The 22946-nt window shown below is 42.0% G+C and overlaps 1 protein-coding gene across 4 annotated transcripts in view; it reads left to right on the top strand.

Annotated features, from left to right (window-relative positions):
* Nucleotides 1-22946, top strand: part of DAB1 (DAB adaptor protein 1) — a gene marked incomplete at both ends in the record, with an annotated part of 100749 nt that overhangs the window by 55582 nt on the left and 22221 nt on the right. For 2 of the 4 annotated variants that reach the window (XM_082287349.1, XM_082287350.1), the window contains 5 exons: nt 11114-11245; nt 11838-11957; nt 12589-12627; nt 14002-14067; nt 18553-18612. In XM_082287349.1, the coding sequence (XP_082143475.1) occupies nt 11114-11245; nt 11838-11957; nt 12589-12627; nt 14002-14067; nt 18553-18612 (417 nt within the window). The remainder of the gene's footprint in view (nt 1-11113; nt 11246-11837; nt 11958-12588; nt 12628-14001; nt 14068-18552; nt 18613-22946) is intronic. The other 2 variants (XM_082287351.1, XM_082287352.1) reach the window with 2 other exon arrangements.

The raw sequence follows: 22946 nt of genomic DNA, 5'->3' as shown, positions 1-22946 counted from the left end.
AAGGCAGAAAATGAGATTTTATGAGTTTAGTGATGGTCTCTTTTGGCCTCCTGTTGTTTAATCCAAGCACCCCAGGATGGATTTAAGAAAGGGAAGTGCTGCTTACATTCATTCTGCATTAAGGTATGGAGAATTTCACTATTATATAGTTGCAACAGTGATATGTAATAGTTCCAAACAGTAAATATTAGGAATATTGATGGATTCCCAGTTACCATTTGGCTTCCATTGCATATGGGGGTGGGTATCTGTCTACAGAGCTGTTGTAGTAAAAATTACTACACCAACATTTCCAATTCTGTCTAATTTGTTTGGTGTGGTTAACCAGAATTTGGGGTGAATTTTGCTAAGAAGTTGGAAGTCAGTATATTTGTTGTTATGGATCCTGTTATATAGTGGAGCTAAACAGCATCTGTCCCCTATTGTCCCATGGCAGAAAACTCAAAAGTATGGAGTTATATTGGGATTTATTTTGCCTATAGTCACTACCCTTTTGTGATCCAGTTAAATAAATCTCCAGCAGAGCCACATTCCTTTTTTTCCAGCTGCAATTTTGTCTTACAAGAAGAGCACCCAAAATACAGAGTTGCATGCAAGTTCCTGGTGTTTTTAAGCCAGGTTAATGCATCACACAGCAGAAGAAAATTTCAGGCCCATTCTCAGCACACCTGGAATTACAATGGCTGGATTTCAGACTGCTTGGGAAAGGATTTAGCAAGAGAAGTGCTGACATAATAATAGCACAGGCAGCTGAGATGCTCTGAAACCTCCCTGGAGAGCAGTGGGGGACATTCAGCAGGTGCCAGAACAGAAAGTTACATCCTGCTTTGAAATCCACTCTTTTTTTCTTGGAAATGGCTGGGAAGCATTACACCCCAGGAGTGCTGGTGATTTCCCTTTCTATTCAGAGCATTTTTATCTGGTAGGCTGCTCTGCAATTTTGTGCTTGCCCTGGTAGGAGCAATAGCACTGTCCCTGCTCCCGAGTTCCTGTGCTGCCTTGTGGGCTCTCCTGTTGCTGGGATCAGGTGAAAGAGGGGCAGATGTCCTTCACTGTCGGGGTAATGAGAGAGGGAAACTACAGGAAGGATTACTTTTAAATTTATGTGGAGTTGGCAGGATGATGGTAATAGATACTTATTGGAAATACAGACAGTGGGTGATGTTCTGCCTTCTGGAACACATTTGTGTTTGCAGGGGAGTCAGCAAGAGTGTGGTTCAATCTGAGAGTTCATGAGGATGAATAAACACCTTTCTTTTCCTCCTAGTTTGTGTAATGGAAGGAGAAGAGGAGGGAAGGCCACTGTCACTGGGTGCTCTCATTGTCAACACTTACCAACACAAATACCTGCTTTCATCCCTCTCTTTCAGTTGAATAAGTCATAAATTTCACATACCAGTATATCTTTGCTTAGTACAAAAACAACTGTTCATCAAAGTTGTCTTCCCAAATGAGCTCCCTGTACTCCTGACCTTTCTGGTGGATGCTCTGTGTGCCCAGCATGTGGTTGCCCATGTGGCAGGGGAGCCCAGGGGCTGGAACAGCATCTCCTGTGGTGCTCCCAGCAGCCAGTGGCAGTCGTGGAATTACAGCAGTGCCTCTTGTGTCCCTACATTGTAGCGTCCTGCCTATCTCTGCTGTGAATACTTTATAATCCTTTGTGGTTCCCATCCCAATTCCACGTCATTGTACTCCCAGTGAAACAGGCAGCAGCATTCCTGCTGGCTTTAAAGGCAGCACTATGAATAGGTGAGGCAGAACACTAATTAGTTTGAGTGCCTTGACATTTAAAGCAAGTAAGAAGTCTGGGTATCTAAAAATATTGCATATGGCTCCCAGCCCTGGCTCTGCATAGCTCAAAGTACTTTTTTTTTCCTTTTAGATAGTCAAAATATGGATTTGAATCCAATTTTTGGATTATGTCCTTGCTTTTAAAAAGGCTGAGTGGGTTTGTGAAAGGTTTTATATGCAGCCTTCTGCAATCTTTAATTAGCCAAATGCTTTCCTGTGAGTGATACAGGAATTTGGAGGTATTTTAAAGTGTAAGGCACATGTGAGTGTAACCTGTGCATGCATAAGGCTCAGTGCTGAGCAGTGCTGGGATTGGAGTCATGAGTAAGTTCAGGTTTGAGGAGAAGACATGCTGTGTGCAGGAGCTGCAAAGGGAGTAGAATGAAAGGAATAAGTAGGAAACAAGCCAGCATCCACAGCTGTGAAGGGCTTTGCTGCCTGCATTTTGGTGGAAGGTGAGGGCAGCACTGCCAGGGTGCTTTTCTGAAAGGCAGACCTTGTGTGTGACACCCATGGCCAGGACAGCAAAGCAAGGCAGGGAGAGAGAAAAGCCAACAGAGTTGATCTGTGCTCTCAGCTGGGCCCAGGTCTGCATGCAGAGCGTTAATCAAAGTTTGCTTTTGGAGATTTCAATTAACAGAAGAAGACTAAAACTAAACATTCATCCTGCTTTCCATGAAAATGAGCAGGGAAGAAACAACTCTAAATGTGCAAATGTGAGCTGTAGGATCTCTTTTGGAAGGTGCCAGGGCAGAGTTTAAAAGCAGTCTCCTCTGCCTGAGTTGAAATGTAGAACTCTTGGAACACAATGTGCCAAGCACCTTCCTAGAGTAGCTTCAGGAATTCCTACCTTGGGATAATGCAAGGGGAAAAGAAAAAGGAAATAGAGCAAAAAAAAAACTACCTGCAAGTTCTTTGTTCTGCTTTAGAGTCTCTCTGAGGTTTGCCTTTTACATTTTATTTTATTCTTATCTTAGGGTTCAAATACTGCACACACACTTGTCACATTGCTATGGATGGTTTACAGCCGAGGTGAAGTGTCTGTTGTGGGACCTGAACAAATGAAGGATTTATTGATGAATGATCCCATTTGTGGGATTGTCTGAAGCTTGTTTATACGTGCAGTTGTAACTTGGAGGAAAAGCTTTCCTCTCTTTTTACTATAGGAAGACTGAAAACAAAATGTTCTGGTCTTTATGACCAGGATTGGTCGTTCATGATGCTGTTTCTGAATTGCAAAGCTCATCACTCCAGAGTCATCTTTTGCTGATGTGCAGCAAAAGATCCAAGTGCAGCAACTCCATTGTCAGCCACTGCAACCAGTCTGTCATTGTGGAACACAGGGTTTCTTGCTTCTATGCCTTGGTTAATTTCTGATTGTGAAATCACTTCAGTATTTGAAAAATACCAAAATTGTTTCATGTGAAGTTCTCAACTGTTTTGCATCATTTTCAGTCTGCTCATGAGCACAACATACTGGTTATATACAGTTTGTGAATTCACAGAATCCTTTTCTGCTCTTGTTCTTCCCTGTACATGTGCTTTCTCTCAGCCCCCTTTCAAATCTTGCTGAATTAGGGAGAGTATCTGGGAGATAGATAGATAAATATAAAATGAATCCCTCTTGTCCTTTTCCCCCTTTTCCAGTAAAGTTTGGTACATTGTGCAAGTAGATTTATGGTCCAAGGAAGTTTCTGTTTGATGACTATCCAGTGCAACTTAAATTTGAGTATGGTTTTTGTGATCTTTCCAAGCTCTGCTTTATAGACCTTGCATGAGAAATCAAGAGAATCAGCGGCTGCCTCTTGCTGAGGAGTTTTTCACATCACAGGCTACAAGAAGAGGGTGGCTGGTAATGCTTGCTGAATCTGAAGCAGTTAAGATGTGAGACAGTTAAAGCCAAAAAAATTACCTCCAAATCCCCTAGGAGTTGTATGAGGGAATTTCTTGTGCTGTTCATGTAAATCAAAAGCATTTGAGGAGGGTGAGGAATATTGGTGTAAAGGAACAAAAGAATCTTGTAAAAAGTAAGGGCTGCTCAAAAGACATTCACAAGCTGTGAAGATGAACACAGCAAAAATACGGAGGGGTTCAGTGATGCTATTGCAAACTGTCCCATTCCTGCATATTGTGCTCCCTCAAATTCAAGATTTAATCAGTGAGTCTTACAGTCTTATCAGGAAAAAATACAAGGCATGGTCATTGGTGCTGCACTTGAGCTGTGTGCAAGCTTTGGCTTGAGAGTAGAGGGCAATATTGGCATATTTATGGCCATTTTGATCCGCTGAGCATTTTGCAGAGGGTGGTGAGGTGGGAGCTCGGGGGGAGTACACTCAGATGTGTTAGAGCCCTGGGAATCCCACAGTGGCCACTGGGCAGCTGCCATCCCAAAGAATGAAGTAATAACTTCCAGGCAAGTACTGTTGCTTGTACAGCACACTGAAATTGTGAAATGGCAACATGAAACCATGTGTTGCAGGCTATAGATGCTCCTTGCAGTTGGAATTTGGGGCATGGTGCACTGCTGAGCTGATTAGGGCCGTCGGCTTCGGTATCAAGGGTCAGATTTGCTGCTTCTTGGTATTGCTGTGCAAGTCCTTTGCTTTAACCATCTGATAGAACAATGGCTGTGTCAGATGCAGAACAGTAAGAAAATAGTACAAGACTCCTGGGATGCCCAGCATCTCAGCTTCAGTGTAGCACATCTGTCTTTCCAAAGCTCTCTGAAAATGGTTCCTTGGCCTTTAGGATTTTCTTTGCCCTGGAACAAAATTTGCAAGTGCATATTTAAAATATAACTTGGGCTTAATAGTAACTGGAGAAGGGTTTTGGGTTTAACTGGCTGCTTTCACTCCTGATTCGATAAAAAATTGAAAAGCTTTTGAAAAGAAGATGGGAAAATGGCCATATGTGCATTCCAGTTTTGTTTTGCCCCCTTCCAAATTCATATATCTAATAAATGGTTCTTCTGCATGAGCAACTTAGCATTTGCTTCCGAAGACAATGACCAATAACTAAATTCATATCTGGTCTTTGTCGGACATTATTACAAATTATGAGAGCTGGACAGAAGTTTATTACCTTAGTGCTGTTCCCTTTCACAAATTAGGTTCTTGGAGCATCCAGCCAGCTCAATATCAGAGATCCATTCATCACAATTAGGCTGCTGTGCTGGCAGAGCCACGTCCTGCTGCCTTAATTGACTCTGGGTGTCTGAGGTGGGGACAGGGCCACACCAGCTGAGAGCATCACTGGGTGTGTCTGGCACAGAGGCACCCACAAGGGCACTTGCCTTTGCTCTCTTGAGAATTTTCCCCTCTTGCTCCCCAGGTGAGATAAAGGCAGCAGCAGGATGCCTTTCTCATCAAGCAAAGGGAACGGTGAGGATTAATTTGGGTTTTAGCTGTGGCCCAAGTACCCGTTTAAGCTCTTTTCCTGAGTCCAACCAAACAGGCTCTTGCCTGGGGTACTCCTGTGAAGTGCTTGCCTTTATTTAGGATGGAGTGTACAGGTAGGGCTTAGTGTAGCCCTCAACTCGAGCAGGTGCTTATCCTCACCCAGGATCTTGCTCTCTGACTCTGCTTCCTCCTGGCTCAGCTGCACGTTGCCATGTAAGCTCAGGAAGTCACATAATCTGCTTTTTTTGCTTCAGTCTCCTCGGCTGCAGGGAGAGAATGGCTCTTACGAGTTTGTTATTGTTATTGTTATTAAAAGGAAATTAAATTTACACTTCTCTGGGTGCTGTGCTGTGTCACAGCCAGACGGCTGCCCCCCTGGAGGGACTGAGTCTGCAAGAGCTGGGGCTAAATCTGTTTTGATTCTTCTCTTTATCACACAATATTTCATGTGGCCCTTTGTGCTACACAGACCAAGCTTTGATCTGCATATAATCTCAAAGTGAGCTTTTTGTGCCAAGTGTTTTTATTGTAGAGCTTGTGCACTGAGACGCCTTTTAGTAGCTGGCACTTGGAGAAGCCTTTCTTCAGGTTATTGTCTGCAAAATCAGTGTGTGTGGAGGAAGCACAGGGATTAGACAGATTTATTTTCTTCTGATTGTGAAGCCACGCTTACAGGCTGCCATCTGAAAGGTCCCTTCAGGCTTGGGGAACACTCCAGAGGTTACATTTTCCTTTTCTGCTCCTGTTCTTGGGGTGGGGTTTTTTTGGAGAAGGAAAGTCCATAATCTATTGCTCAGCCTACATTCCATGAGTGCCTTTGGCTCAAGCAGATTCAGCAGTGGATTTTTCATTTTCAGTCTCCTTCAGGGGGAGGGTTCAGCCCCCACTCTGTGGTTTTATGTTCAGTTTATACTCTTTTATGACCAAAACTGATTGTCTTGGTCAGTGCTGGGAGATGCCTCCCAGTACTGAAATCTCCATAAATGCAAGAGGTTTCCAGTGAGTTTCGCTTTTCAGGTTTTCATATGTGACATTTCTTTGGAAAGCTGAATTGGAATGGTGCTTTCTTCCAAAACTCCTTGCTCTTCTTGTAGGAGTTCAGTATTTTGATAATTGTTGCGCTTAAATTCTACAGCTCTCTTCCTTTACTAGATCAAACCTGATAAAATGTTCCACATATTGCAGTAAATGTTTATATAACAGATATTTTTGGGGGGCTATCAAGTGTTTCCTCACACTAAGCACTATCACATTTAAGGCAGATTACTGTGATCTGTCACATATTGTTTGTTCTGTCCTCTTTCCATGGACGTGACTGAAGCGTTCATCACAGTAGGGGAGGACTGTCAGATTGGAAATAAGATATTTCTCAGTCACCCTGTGCTGTGTCCAGTAGTAATTTGCAGGGAGTTTGAAGTTGTTGGCAGCTGTAGCTCTGAAGTAACACTGAGCTGTCTCCTCTCTGCTATTTCACGTGAAACTGAGAATTTTTGCAGTGGTTGTTTCATTTCCCCATCTGCTCATCCCCTGCCTATCTCATGAGGCTGATGTCTTGCCACCCCATCTGCCATCCAAATACCAAGTTCCAGAAAAAAACACGAGAAAGTTTGTGATGCAAATGCAATTTTTTGATGTGCTTTTCATTTCACTCTGACATTTGAGACTGTTGACTTTTCCTCCAAATTGTCTGTACACAGTCCCACTGAAATGCACTTTTCTCAAGAGGGAGAGGAAGTGGAAGGATTCACAACTGCTTGAGAGGTATCCCTGCACCTTAATGGGTACCAGGGAAAAGTCTATGCCAGGAGCAGGGTTTGGGGGTTTGGGTGGTGTTTTTTTAGCTGTCTACATACAGGGACTGCTTTCCATTTCTTAAAACTTTCAGAAGTTATGAAACCAGATCAGTCTGGGATTTGAATCTGCAGGTGTTTCATGTCATTGAGTGGTTTGGGTTGGAAGGGGCCGTAAAGATCATCTAATTCCAACCCCAGTGCCATGGGCACTTCCAGGACTGTGGGACGTTTGTGAAGGGGATGAGCAGCTCCACACCACCTCTAAGTGCATTTTAACAAAACAGCAGAGAACCATTGTGGCACAAACACAGGCAGTTAAGGAAATGCTTGTGGCCTCTTGTTGTCCCCATGATCCCTGCAAATATCAGCTCCAACAAACAGGAATTGTAAGGAAATGGCCATGAAGAGCATTGGAGCAGGTGCTGCATGTTGAGCCCTGTTAAGGAGCACAGCAGCCTCCTGGGTGCAGTGAAGGAGAACCATCTGTACCTCCCAGTGTTTTCCTTGCAGCAGGGAGATAAAGTTGATCTCCGAGCCACTCACGTGTTTTGCAGTGCACTGTTTTCACTGAGTGTGTTGCAGTAAGTAATGGTCGATGTCCTGTTGCACTTTGGGCTTGCTGAGCTTCTTGTTAAGGCTTTACCATTCATTTCCCACGTTCAATTTCCATGATTTTTTTCCAGTGGTATTCCTAAACATACCAGGCCTGCTTTCCTTATGTGCTGCTGAGCAGTCCCAGCTGGAATACAGGGGACTTGAAGCATGGCTGAAACTATGGTCCACGAAGTTATTTTATTATGAATCCATTAAGGGTTTTGCAGTTTGGTGGGTAACTGAGGTGTTTAGGGAGCTTATACAGGCAAAGTGTTTCATTGCTTATTCCAGTGTGAGTGGGCAGGGACAGGCTTGGTCCCTGCCTGTATCCCACATCCCAGCATCCATGGTGGAGCTGCCAGTTGATCCCACCTCTCTGAAACCAGGCTCAGTGTTCAGTTACTCAAGGTGAGAGGCCTTGCAACCCAAATCCCTATGGAACTTGTCCTGCTGGATGTGACACTGTGTGGAACAAGCTTCGTGCTTTCGGTGGGGCAGCTTTTCCAGGAGGCTTTGCAGCTTGCAGGGTGGTTTTTTTTGTTGTGGCTCTTAACACTGTGCCCCAGGCTCCACTAAATAGACAACCTCATTAAAAGAGAAATAGCGATAGTAAAGCAGTGACTTTCTCATGCCATCTAACTCACATTTTTGACATGATTGCTGGACCCTCCAAGTACTTAATTGATTGACTTAATTGATTTAGTGGCACTGGAGGCTACAGTGTGGAAATAAAGGGGCACGATGAGGATAAGGGGTGAAAAAATTTATGATAGGTGCCAAGCAGCCTGAGGGAAATTAGAAATGCTACAGATCTCAGAGGCAGCTAAATCAATTCAGTGTGATGTACAGGGAGCAACCTGGGGGAAGAGGAGAAGCAGGGGATGGAATGGAGAAAAGGAGAGGAAATAATGGCTGGTGGGAGAGAGCAGGGAAGAGGAAAAGGGAGCAGGCTTGGTGCACATGGGTATTTTTGACTTTTAAGTTTAAAACCAGGCAAAAATTTGGTAGTGTATGAATAAAATATAATAATGACATTATGTTTAGCCTAAAAAAACAACTCATGCATCACAAGATGGTCTTGTTACCCAGCTTGAGACTTTATCTGTGCTTCCATTTAAAATCTCCAACATTTGCAACAGTGACTAAAGTCACAGGAGAGCTAAAATAATTTGAAGGCTGTGGATTTTGTTAACAACTGAAATTTAAATGTTAAATTCCTTTCTAATCTCTGCAGTATGTAATTGACTGTGTTGAACCATAATACAAATTAAGCCTTCTCTATAATTTGTTCTGTCGTGCTGCAGTGCTCCAAAACAATTTGGTACCTCACTTAAGGATTGGTAAATGGTTTGTAGCAGCTCTCTGCACAGATAGAGTAAAAACTTTAAATAGTGTGTGATGGAATCCATCAGCATTGGCATACAGGGGGGTCAGAAACATCCCTGAGTTGAGAAATAATTCTTTTATGTGCTTGTAGCCACTAGAGACAGGGTTCTGATCTTGCAGTTTACTGTAGTGAATCTCTCCTGGCTGCAACAGGACCCCCGTTTCTTCTGTGCAGGAGCAAAGAGTCAGGCACTCATTAAATAATGCTTAGAATGGAGCATTGGAATATGTAGAAGGGACTCATGAGTTGAATTGAGGGCTGTGAAAATGTAGGTGTGTTTATAGTTGCATTTGAGTACAGATGTGTGCATGCAATGTGTGTGTTCCAACTCTGTGTTCCTCAAACAAGTGAAAAGCTCTCCCTAAACTCCATCCCATAAAGTACATAAAAGGATAATTGCAGTTACCTTTACTTAATTTATATCTCTGTTGATACAGTGTGTAAAATATCGTAACCATTGGAAATGTAATGATTTTTGAACAGTGAACGTGGATTCCCAAATAAATTGGAGCGTCTCCATCTGCTCTCTTACCTTTTGGGTGATACTCTTCCATGGCAGAACAATCTTCAAATTTAATTCCATGAGGAAGGCATCTGATCACAGTTTAATTTCAGTGCGAAACGCTGCCTGGCAATCAATAAAGCAATGTCAGAGAACTTTGATTTAATAGAAGCCAGAGATAACGTTCTCTGTCATATGCAGAATAGAGAGATGGGAACACTTCATTTCAGTGTAACAGATAGCATGTAACTTGGTTTTCAAAAAAACCTAATAAATCAATATCCCTGTATTATCTAAGTGAGATCCCATCATTAATTTTAAACGCTCAACACGTCGGGAGAGTCTGAAGTGCAGCTTCAGCTCAGCCACGTTCTGCCTGCAGTCACTGGCAACACTTCACTCTCCCACGAGCAAGCAATCTTGATCTGGGGACGTTAAGAGCCATTTACTGTGAAATGAAAATGAAACATGTCCAGTCTTTTGTTTTATATGGAGCCATCCATCTCTCCCAGGCTGCCTCTCCTTTCACATCCCAATCCCTGCCCTCCAGAAGTCCCATCGCTCGCCCTGCTCAGCCTTTTCCCTGCCACACACAGGCATCCTCCCCGCTTCTGAATGTTAAAACACTTACTTTTTTTTAACTCTAAAAACAACTGGTTGTTTAGAGATTGCATGGATACCATGCTGGTTTTCAAAATGTTCTTTTTCTCAAAGCCAGCAGGAATCTGGACCTCGAAAGAATTGTCTGTGAGGCTTTGCCTGCTGTCAGAAATAGCATTAGCCCTAGATGATATAAGAGCAGGTCAATATATCAGAAGGTAGAAATTGAAGCTAATAGATTGTTTTAGATAAGCTTTCCAAGGACATTATTCTAAGTGGGAGTACTTCTGTACTGCTTTGATAATGAAATACTGTTTAGTCCAAAGTGACAAAGATTCTGGCACTACAAGAGATGCTTCTAAAAGCCTCAGATCACGTCCTGACTCTGGGCAGGGTTTTGCTCACACATATAAAACAAAATTAAGTCTTTTTATTATTACCATTTGCCAGAGTGGGATTTTAAATAAAATGTGAAGTTTTGCATTCAGCATTGATTTCCAGTTCAGTAATTACATTTACATTCATTTTCTGGGGAAAATAAATATTTGGAGTTCTGTTACTGCTTGAAGTGAAATCTGTCTCACTGGCTGGTGCTGATTTTTGTAGAGATAAGGCAGGTCTGGTCCTGATTCCTAGAGGTGTTGGAGATTTCAGCTGTAGCTCTGCAGCCTCTGCAGATCAGCCTGGCCTCAGAGTCACCCTGTGTGAAGCTACAGGTTTCTGCAACCCCTGTTCATTTATGTACCTAGAAATACTGGTTCTGTGCCTGGGATGCTGTGTAGATAGTAACATGGTAATGCATTTTCTATTTAATTATATTTCACTTAAAGATACCAAGAAAAATCTCCAGGGGAAGCTTTTAGTCAACCTACTAAAGCAAGTCAAGTTTGGCTAGATTTTGAGAAAAAAAGGGGCTTAAAGACTTCAGATACTAATTGGTTTTCATATCAGATTGCGTTGGGATCCAGATAAAGTGGTGAAGGAGAAACTATACTGCCTTTTAATCAACCATTCTGATGTATATTCTCTACTGTTGGGTTTTTTTTAGCTACTCCAGCATCACCACGCAGTTCATGAAATTTCCTACATCGCGAAGGATATCACAGACCACCGAGCGTTTGGATATGTGTGTGGAAAGGAGGGCAATCATAGATTTGTGGCAATAAAAACAGCCCAGGCAGTAAGTATCAAATCACTGTCATTTTCTGCTGTGTAACTCAGCTGAAAAGCTGTTGGTGAGAAGCTGTTCAAGAGGCCAGTCTTGGGTTGTTTGTGGTTGTGCTAAACTTGTCACAAGTGTCTGTGTAGATCTTAAACAGCAAATTAATGAAACCATCTTGGGCAAAAGGGAATGTGTTTCATTATTCTCAATTTTTTATGATCTATTTTTTCATAATTATTGTTTACCTTTCTAGCTAAGCTAGACTGGATGCAGATAAATTTAGCTTTGTTCCTATACTCATGGAAACCTACATTGTGTGTAGTCTACCATAATTCCAGTGGTTGAGGAGCCACTAATAAATATGCCTTTACAGTCATCCATGTGCCTTTTATATTCATAATGCTTTTTATATTCATAACTATAATTACCATTAATTTTCAAGCATAGTTAGTTCAGTAGGAATTAACCCAGGCCTGTGTGCTGAGATAGAAATTAATTCTATATGAAGTTTAATTGTGGAGGTGCTCTAACAGCTCTATCAGCAGGATATGGGATAAGGGGTGTGTATTTTCCCCTACAGAAATTCTCCACCCTGTTTTTGCTTCCATAGGCTGAACCTGTAATCCTGGACTTGAGAGACCTGTTTCAGCTCATCTACGAACTGAAACAAAGGGAAGAAATGGAAAAAAAGGCACAAAAGGACAAACAGTGTGAGCAGGCGGTATACCAGGTACACCAATAAGCTTAGACTACTGCCACGAAAAGTTTGGGTTTGGAGTTTCCCCCCAAGTTGCTCCAGAGAGGCTCTGAGCATCCTCAGCACTTCTGACAGCAGTGGGTTTGAGCAGTGCTGGCTTCCAAAGGACCAGTGTGAGCCCAGCAGTCATCCTGAGCCCAGACTAGGATTAAACTGAGCTGAAAGCTGTCTGTGGGGTGTGATGAACCTGGTTAGCAGCTAGAAATGATCTGCTCATTTCCTGCTTAGTGTTTCTTCTAATTCAGAAGGAAAACTTTAATGAAGGTCAGTGTTGTAAGTCAGTTTTAAGTGTTGTAAGTTGGGTTTTAAGTGTTTTAAGTCAGGATTTAAGTGTCTCATACTTTAGGGGAGATTCAATATACTTCTGAACGTGTGTGTTTGAATCAAGTCAAACAAGGTGCAGATTGTTAAACTCGGATGGAACTTGAATAAAGTTACTTTGTACCATAATGTGACTTTATCTGTATCCTGAAGAAAGAAAACTATAAACTTACCTGCCCATTTTGCTTATCCCTTTGCTGTCCTTTAATTTCTGAATACAGTTCTTTTACCTCTGCTGTTTATGTTCTGTGCTTTTACTGCCTGTCCTCTTACTTTGCTGTAGACAATTTTGGAAGAAGATGTAGAAGATCCTGTATACCAGGTAATTTCTGAAGCTGTATGGCCTTGGAGTTTCAGAAATGACTAGATACATGTTCTCTTCAAACACAGCCAAGACCTTGCACAAGGTGTTTTGAAATTTACTGAGAGAGGTCTTGTGAGAAACCTTTAAAACTTCCACAGAAAGTAGCATAGAGATTAAGCTGTAAGTAATAGCACAATATGTCTGTATAGAATAGAATAGAATAGAATAGAATAGAATAGAATAGAATAGAATAGAATATTTCAGTTGGGAGTATAGGAATATTACTTGAAGTATGTCATAAATATTAGTTAAAATGTGGCTTGTACATCCAGATTTTAAGTTTCCAAATGAGATTTGTAATCATTTTTTATAGGACCTCTAACTGAAAAGGGAGAATTAGGGAAGGTGAAATCTCGTTCTGATAGTAATGAGTTGGCATTTTGTCTTCTGTGGGGCCAGAATTTAATTCAGAAGGTGAATGTTTGGGAAAAAAATCCAACAGTGGCATTGATGTAACACACTCCCTTGTTGGAGTTTGAGCTATGATTTAATAACATAAAATTATGTTTTAATTTAAGTCTTGAAATTTAAGTCTTGCTTCATCCAAGAAAAATGTCTGGGAGCAAAGATGATTATCAGAAATGTGTCAATATATTCATGTCCGATACCCTGCTGAGTGTGAAGAAGAAAAAGATGTAATTTCATTCTCATGTTTTTGTGCTGAAACAAAATATGTGGTAGTTTACTTTTCTTTTCCTGGGGATTTTGTGTTCTTCCACTTAGGCATATCAGTGGGAGGCACGCTGAAAGGAACCAATTCAACCATTAGTGAATATTGAACAGTGCCTAAGGTGCAGCGAGAAAGATTATAAGAGTCAGGATGCCCTAAATTATTGTTCAGCTTTTATAATGTCAGGAGTTTTGTTCTGTACTCTTCACAATAAAGCAAGAACCTGAAAATGAAAAAGTGTTGTGACAGCCTTTTGCCATGTGGCCTGTTCCACACACACCAGCCTGTTCTCCCAGCTTGGATTTAGCACTTTTTTCATAGATAATAAATATACGTGGAAATAATTGCCATTATGTAAAAGAGGCAAAATTCATGTTGCCTTCAGAAAATTAATATTGGGCCACAGGCAGTCTCCCTGGCAAGAAAGAATTAGGAAGTTGCTCTGATGATCATTAAGAGGAGATTTAGGCCTATTCACTGCCAGTTTATGAAATATGAAGCAACCTTTCCTGGTCCTTCCCAGCAAACTGGTTGTCCTGCTGCCAGCCTGTGCTTTGAAGTTGTTTCTTTAATGCCTGCCTTTGTTTTGACGTGGAATTCCAAACGGCCTTTTTCCCTTCTGTTTCATCTCTGACTGTCCCTCTCTGGCGCTGCTGCCATAGTACATTGTGTTTGAGGCTGGACACGAGCCCATCCGTGAGCCTGAAACGGAGGAAAACATTTATCAGGTATAAAACCTCTCCCTTGTTCCCATTGCAACGACCGCAAGCATTTAATGAAAGTGCATTTCATACATAGCTCGCTTTTAGTTTTCATCCATCACCAAAATGTCCTGGCATTTCATTCTGGTGACATTATCTGCCCAATGTCACAAAAGTCACAGTGTGATTTTTCTGTTGTTTGTCATATCAGCTTCTGCAAATTTATATTAACTTGGTCAACTCCCAAACTTTTGAATACACCATATGAGGTGATAAGTGGAGAAACTCTTCTTTGCTTCCTGTTAATTTTTTGAAATTTTATACCCCTGTTCTGAGAAACGTGCTGAAGATGTTTTGTTGGCAGACCATCTAAGCAATTCTTAGAAATTTCAGTGGTACTGCTCTTGCTTCTGTCTAACCAAGGAAATAACTGAGCAAAACCTCAGAGCTCTCAAGGGATATCCCCCAGACCAGGGAAACTATTTTCAGAGTGCATATGTTGTGTTAAAGCCCAAGCTTGCATTCTTCACGCTGACAAAAAACTGCACTGAAAGCAATATAAAATAATCTTTTGTCATTCAATTTATCCTCAAGGGATCAGTACGAGGTTTATTAAAATACAATGTAATTCATTTTGTATCACATACTAGAGGCAAATCTGAGGCAAATTTGTGCGCTGTGAGAAAATTGTGATTCGAGGAAATCGTTTAGTGTGGAGGGGAAGGAGTTTCAAGCAGTGATTAAGCATTTCATCCAGCTGGACTAGAGGTTGATCTGCTTATAGGAAAGGTTTGTAAGATAGGCAGGAGCAAGGGTTGAACAAAAAGAAAAAAAAGGAAAAGCATTAAGTAATGAGAAAATGTAGGAAGATGTGAGGCTAGTGTTAGCTGTAAGCTGAAATGAAAAGGAGCTGAGTGGGAAAGGGAAATGCAAGTTAAACATTAGAAAATAACATCTTGGAGATGCCATCAGAGGGTCATTGATATGAGATTCATTTAATCTCTCCCTGCTGATGCCCTGGCACCCCCACCACACACACTCAAAAACACAGCTTTCTGCATCTCCAGACCAAGACATGCAAGGCTCTCAAGGTGAGAGTCTGCCTAAGGCTGAACATTTTCAGTGTTGAAAGTTTGACTATTCTCAGCAAATGTTAAGAAATTGCTACTCTAGTTGTCAGGTTTGTGCTAGAAACAAAAATCCCATGAGAACTCCCTTTGGAGAAAAAAACAGTGATTGTTGTTCATCAAAGTGTGGAGCTTTTAGTGGTACTCTACAGAATTATTAGTGGAAGGAAGCAAAATGGGGCTGTTGCTCCCAGTGTTTGTAGATCTTCCAGCAAACATTGGTGGGTAGGGAAGTTGGAACTGTATTCTGGGGAATGGCCCAGAGAACAGGAGGACTCCTTGGGCAGTTTCTTTTCCTTAAAATGGAAATAGAAGGTGATAAGCAGGTAGTGAGGCCTTGCCTCATCTCAAGGTACTGCTGTTACTGTCCTCTAAGTCACCAGAGAATTGCTCAAGGCTTTATTTGACAGTATCTGGGTGTGATGAAGTGTTTCCTCCTGCAGTGGTCACAGAAAACACCTGTGATTAATGTGCCATACTCTGGATATTCACAGTCTCGCATTGTCCTCTGTGTTTACTACAGGCACTACTTGAGTACAGCAAATGCTGAATTGGGGAGTTAGGAGTCTTTTTCTGGTGTCTGTGTAATTGATGGATGCTGAGGTATCACTAGCACAGACTGGGCTGTAGCCATGGGGTTCCCAGCTCCCACGGGCTCCTGGAGCTCTTGGCTTCCCCAAAGCTGGGTCTCCACAGCTCAGATTTTACACTCACATCGCTGACAAAATTGTTTCTCTTACAAGGTCTTGGTAGTCTCAGAACCATCAGGCTACTATTAAAACCAAAATCAGAAAAAATCCTCTTTTATATATTTTTTTTGGTGGTTTTGGTTGATTGGTTGGGTTTTCAGGGTTTTTTTAAAATTTGATGCATATTTGTGGCAGCTTCTATTATTTACTGCAAAGCCTTCCCCATACCACACATTGCTCAACGTGTATCTGCTCAATAACCTCATGCAGCCTTGCTTCAGCCTCACCAAACCTTTCTGCTGGTACTGCTCTGGCTTTTCATTTGCTGGTGTGCAACAAATTCACTTCTGCCTTGGTGGAAGAGATTCCCACCCCGTGGGGAATTGCAGATGAAAGACACGTGCAGAAAGTGACAATTTCTATCTTTTTAGCATAATAGAGGTCACAACTTTTCTTTTTAAGCATTCTCTCTCTGTCTGTCACCTTTCTTTGATGCATTACCCCAAAGACCGTCTGTGTCTGCTCTTTTAATATTATCTGTGTAAGTTGCTGTAATTTGTTAGACAAGGACTCAATCATTGAGCACATACCAACCCTCAGATTGCTTAACAGCATCTCCTCTCCTGCCTGGTGTTCCAGCGAGGTGGAGATGGGATTTTGGGAGGTGGTTTGGTGCTTGTGTAGCAGCACTGGTCTCTGTGGAGAGGCAAGTTCTGCTCCGTGAGGAGTTGACAATCCGAGATGGAGGGTTCTGAATCGTGGTGCTTTTATTGCTGCAAGATGCAAATCCATCCAGATGGTTCACAGCCTGTCACAGAGACAGAGCTGACAGCAGAAATAGTGCTGGTACCTCTTACTGGTACTGCTAATCAAAGGAAAAACAGCAATTCCTTGCCAGCCCCCCAGTGTAAACAGGAGATGCAAGCAAGTGCACAACAACTAAAGACAGCAGGTCAGGCAGCACTGAGTTGGGAGGGAAAAATGGCTTTCAGAAAAGTTTCTCTGTCTTCATATGAGATGCAAGGAGCTTTTCTCTGAGTATAAATTGGAGTAGGAAAAGGGGGATTGATAGTGCAGGGTAATGTTCATTCCACAGTCAACTCTGGATATATGTGCAAATTGGGATGACTTCACAGAAAGGCTGGAAGGAGGAAGAGGAGAATGGCTGAAGGGGAAACATTCCGGAGAAAACAGAAAAAAAATGCACCCTAATGGAAGTTTAGGAACAGTTTATCTTTCCATGTTACCCCTTCTTTTGTAAAGATTCTGCTTTCCATTGACTTCCTAAATAGACCCTTCCTGGTTCCTGCTCTGACAGTGTCACCTACAGCTCTCTCTTTACAGACTGTTACTGCCATGACACTGAATTTTTACCAGTTTCACGTATCTAATGTCATTGGCTTTAGTGGAAGTGGCCAGAGGAAACCAAGGCAAGCAAATCATTCCCAGGATAGGAATAGAAGAAGGTTTTTTTGCAAAGTTCATTCATTTTCTTTGAGAGTTCTTGACAAATTTCTTCAGTGTGCACCAAGTTAAAGACACACAATTCCTTGTGAAGGCTTGTGAAGGGGTGAGAGTACAGTAGGGACAGCAGTACAGAGAGGTTTTAATGTATTACACAGAATATTAGGCAGAATAGTTACACAGAGTAAGAAATGATAGCACATCTCAATGAATAAGTAACATTTCTTCAGCTCCCCCTAGATCAGTCCAAGTTTAATATCAGAACCTTAAGATATCTATTATCTTACAAACCAAAAAGATGATGATTTTATCATATTTGCAATATCATCTCATTGACCTGTGAGGTTTCACTGTTGTCTGAAATGTAACTTTTGTACTCTGAATGCCTTTTTTGGTGGAAAAGCAGCACTGATGAGAACAGGTTACTGTTCTTTTTGCTTTTGGCACTTACACTGAACACTCCGTGCTTCTATGAAGGAAAAGAAATATAATCACAAATTATAGATATGCAAAGCAGTGGTCCTTGGGTAAGCACAGCCCAATATTACATGAGCAGGTTGTGAATCCCCCAGGTATAAATCATGACTGGTGGCTCAGCTAAATGCCCACACGAAGTTTAAGTGCATCGTCCCCTGTCCATCTCTCCTGTGTCAGACTTCAAGAGGCCTTAACTCCTTAGTAAAATTGCAGCATTATAACCAAATATCTCACAGAGCAGCCACAAGGCCCCATCACTGCAGTCTTAGGACCTTTTTTAGATGATTAAATGAATTGGGAGGAAGAAATCTAACACCAGGTGTAACATCTCTTACCCTCATGTCGGTAGCTCTACTCTGTTTCTCTTCATCTGGGGAGATGATGAACTCACCTGACCATAACTTCCATTGCACATCTCTAATCCCCAAGTTAAAGGAAAAAACAACCATTTAAGTGGGAAGCAGCTCCAAGTACACCTGAACTTCATGTAAACAAAATTATCTGAGAATGGAAATCTCTTCTCTGAACACTGCTGGGCTGTAAAAAAATCAGATGTTTTATTTCTTCAGTATTTTCTCCATTAATGGTCCTACTTGGTTAAGAAAGGAACCATCCTCGACTTCATTGGTATTAAAAAAGTATTATTAAATAAACTACTAATTTATGTACACCTTGTACATAAATACCAGTTGCTCTTCTCAGCTTTTTGTCCAAGCTGCTTTTGTAGTGACCTCAGTTTTCCTTTGCTGTTGCAGGTTCCTACCAGCCAAAAGAAGGAAGGTGTTTATGATGTGCCAAAAAGTCAACCTGTAAGTGTAAGTATCTCCCTCATTTATGCACAGTAAAGGAAGTGAGGGGTTTAGCTTCTGTGACTTCCATTTTTGTGTGTAACATTTGGTGCATTCCTCGTGGTGTGACTTTTGTCAGTGATGCATTATGGGTTGGTTGGGATTGTGATGTCACTTACATCCATCTCATTCATCACTTGAATCTCCTTTCTGTCTTTTCTGACTCATTTTTAGGCAGGTCACCATTTGTAAATTTGTTATTTGTGCTTAGGAGTCAACAGTGAGCCTTCTGCCTGTTAATGCTTGAGGTGCTGCCTGGTTTAGAAGGGTTCCTCTGGTACCCAGATGTGTATTATTTCTGTAGTGCTCTAAGTATACAGGAAGCTAAGCTTAATTCAGCTTAATTTTTCCCGTCCTATACCTTGCATGGGCAGTAAAATATTAAAAGATGGGGGTAATATGGTGTTGTATCCATAAAACAGCTTTCCCTTCCTGTGTATTGGCGTTTTGAAAAGGTGAAGCATTCATTCCCAAAATGTGTAAGGAATGGTAACAAGTGACTGAGAGAAGTGACAGATGCCTTAGAACAAGGTGTGCATTTGCCAAAGGGTGGGTTATGCTGTTCAGTAGAAAATTGTGCTATAAATGCCTCAAGAAATTGTTAGATTGCTTTGGTTACAGAAAAAAATGGGTATTTCTGAGGATTTATGTGAGAGTGGAGAAAAACCAAGGAAAAGGTTGCCTGTGTTGAAGAGAAGACATTTTGACACCAGGATGTGGTGACTTCCACAGCTTGGGCTGACCAAAGTGTGGAATAAAAAAAGAAAAATGCTGTGGAGGGGCTGGGTGGGACCTGGACTGTGACACTTCTGGGCTTTGCACGAACCAACAAACAAACAAACAGACCCTGCCATAAATATCTCATGATGAGCCAGTAGGAGCAGGGAGGCTCCTACATGTTGCCTGCAAAAATCTGGTGAAAGAACTCACCTTGCATCACCAATTGAGGTATTTGTGGGCATGGAATAGCTGTTGATTTTTCACTTGTATTTCATATAGTTCAGTGTTAGAATTTTTCTGCTGTGCTTTTCCTGTGATTCTTTTATTAGCCCTTCAGTGATGCTTCAGTTTTACTCAGGGTGCAGTGTGTAATTTAGGTTGTTGCAGTGTGACTGGGAGTGCAGTACACTTGCAATCATGTCTGCAGACACTCTGGTACTACTCTGTCCTGTAAATAGCAGATGTGAGATCCAGGACACATGAAACCTACTCTGTAATCGTCAAATACATTTAATCTGCCATCTCCATGAAGCTGGTTGCACTTTTTTTTTTTTTTTTTTTTGGCTAGTTCATGGTTAAATTTAAAGGGATTAAAGCTTTTTCTCTAATCAAGTTCTGTACATTAATTAATGAAGAAAAGAAGAGGAAGAAAGAGGTAGCTGAGATCCTGTTTCATCTTTTTATATTAGTATGTATTAAAAGAAAAAAAAAAAGAGCAATAGCTCTTTAAATTAGCAATTTAATATTCCACTGCCCATCTGATTTATTGCTCACCCTTCCACATGTGAGACTCTCTGTCATTGAGACACTTGCCATAATTCTGTTTTCAATTTATAGCTGTCATTATTATATAAACCTCTAAAATTCAATCTGAGGGCAAATAATCAAGCTCATCTACCTGGTTTGAACATGTAAGGACACTTCCTTTATTAGGAGGTCTTGCTTTCAGTAATTTTGTAACAGATGAATGAAGTGAGAAACTTCTTTGTGGCCCCTGATAGGTTTCAGGCACCATGAATTCTCTCTGCTGATGATAAATTCAGCTCTAAATAACAATGCTGCAAGTTTTGGTTGAGTTCAGGCTGAATTGCCCACGGCTCCTGGACAGGGATGGAGTTTCCATCGTGGGATTGTTTTCCTCTGGTGTGTTTCCAGGCAGGTTATCTCCAGTCTCTGCACAGAAAAGTGAGGGATATTGAAGTAGCCATCCAGGTGCCCCCCAGCCTTGGCTCTCTGTAGCCAGTGCAGGGAATTGGCCACCTCCCAGGGTTGGATTGGGCTTGGAGCAACCTGCTCCAGTGGGAGATGTCCCTGCCCATGGCAGGGGGTTGGAATGAGATGAGCTTTAACACCCCTTCCAACCCAAACCATTCAGTGATTCTCTGATTCCATGAAACTCCTCCCATCTTCACGACGTCTCACTCTCAGGTGGAAATAAATGTACATCTGCACGTGGTTCTTTTGTGGCTGCAGATAGATTTGAAATGACCTGCAGGTACAATGACTCCTAAAAGTCACAGTGTCAAGGCTTGAGGGCAGAATCCCCATTTCAGAGGCTGCTTTGTGCCTGGGCAGTGTAATTCACACTGATTTTCAGTAAGATGCAGCTTCATAAGGCACCAGAACCATTCGGGCAAATATTTCTCCGTGGACACGGTATCCCACTGAGGCTGAAGGAGTGGAGCATCTCAGTGGTGGAGCCAGGGAGAAGCAGGAGAGTTCAAAGTTGTGTATTCATGTGCTTAACAGTGCTGTGCCATTGTGTGGGGCCGTTTGTCAGCAGGTGTCAAAGTGCTTTATAGCCTGACTCCTCATGATCTCTGATATCAAGTAATGTAAATACAGAGCAAATGAGGCAGAAAGGAATGAGCCTCGGATCCTGGGATTGGAACGGACCCACTGAACTCAGTTATGAGCAGTGGCTGCTCGCCAAGTCACTTCTCTGACATTGGGATGAAAAGATTGCTTACTCAATGTAATTCTTGTGTTTCCCCACCTCTTCGCTGCATCCCTTCCCAGCAAATCCTGCTCTCCTGTGGTTTTCCTCTGCTGGGTGTGCAGCTGAGCTCCAGACACACAGTTTTCCTGGAATTCAGTTCTCTCCCAGTACCTCTCCCTTCCTCTGTATCAACTCACACTTATTGAATTCATTCTTGCTTTCTCTCTGCTCCTTCCTCAGTTTTCCTACTCCCCATTCACTGAGAGTAGACATCAAGACAAAGCAGTCTTACCCAAAAAGCTTCTGTTAAGTGGTGCATGCTCCACTTAGAAATTCTAGTTGTGCGTGTGAAACTAACTGCTCTAAAAAAAGGGGAAATGTTTAATGAGCTCTTTTTGTCATAATTTCCCTTCGTCTCCCCATTGAACATCCACATCAAGTTCTACCTGTCATGGTGTTTTTAGTAATAAGAGTCAGACTGTAAATACTCTTCACAGAGACTGTCAGTCACGTCACAATAAAACCTTCTCTCCTCATCAAAATGTCTAAACTATCTGCCTAAGAATTTTATGAAGGCTTTCAAACAACTCATCTCGCTGCTGTATCAAGATCCAAGGCATTGGAGCTGGTGCCTTACAGTGCAGGCAGTCATTGGGCTGGTGCCAGCTGCGTGGGGAATATTAAACGAGGGTGGAACAGACAGGGAGAAATTCGGCTGCCTTAGGACACAGTGTGGGAGGAGCAGATCAAGCTGGACCTGAGCACACTCAGGTTTAGAAGCCACCAGATCTGCCTGGTGGTCCTGGTGTGTTTGGGAAAGCTCAGTTTTGATTCTGGCTGGGGTTGCAGTGCCCTTCCCACGTCTGGCTTCTCCCAAAGTTTGCATCAGTGGCTTTGCAGAAACAACCTGCAGCCTGGTGATGTTGACTTCAGCCTCACAGTCAGGCTTCCAGGATCAAATTCTTAAACATGAGGAGAAAGGGAGTGCACAGTCCTGGTCTCTGGCCATCTGTGCTGGGAAAACTGTCCAGTTTTTGTTTACATTTGCTGAAAGAAACACCTGTGTTCAAATGTCCTGACTTAGTGACACTCAATTAAACCCCATGTAGGAGGTTTAATATTGCAGTGAGGGGCGTGCATTTTTAACAGGTACAGCTACTTGTTGCAAAATTGGAAAATGTATTTGTTTGTTAGGACAGTGTCTTGTGGCCTGGGTTGATGTTTTGGTGGACTTTTGTTTTTTTTTTAGGCAGAATCATAGAATAGAAATCATGAAATGGTGTGGATTGGAAGGGACCTTAAAGATCTTCTGTTCCAGCCCCCTACCATGGGCAGGGACACCTTTCACTAGACTGGGTTGCTCCAAGCCCCATCCAACCTTTTTTTTTTTTTAAGCTATCTTTTCTGGGATATTTTTTGGTTTATTCCTTACAAAAAACTTTAATGGCACAGAAAGCAGAAGCCAGGTCCTCCTCCCTAATCTTCCCAGTTTATAACATCTTTAACATAAAGTGATAAGTTCCTTCATGTGTGTTAAGTACACGGTTTATGTGGAATTTAACACCTGAGCTCAAAGTTAAAGGCATTTCAACCAAACCTTGAAAAACTGTTCTTGCATTACAAGGTAGAGCAAGACAATTCA

Source organism: Coloeus monedula (genome assembly GCF_965178545.1).
Source record: "Coloeus monedula genome assembly, chromosome: 9".
Classification (NCBI taxonomy): domain Eukaryota; kingdom Metazoa; phylum Chordata; class Aves; order Passeriformes; family Corvidae; genus Coloeus; species Coloeus monedula.
This window is presented reverse-complemented; position numbering and strand designations above follow the sequence as displayed.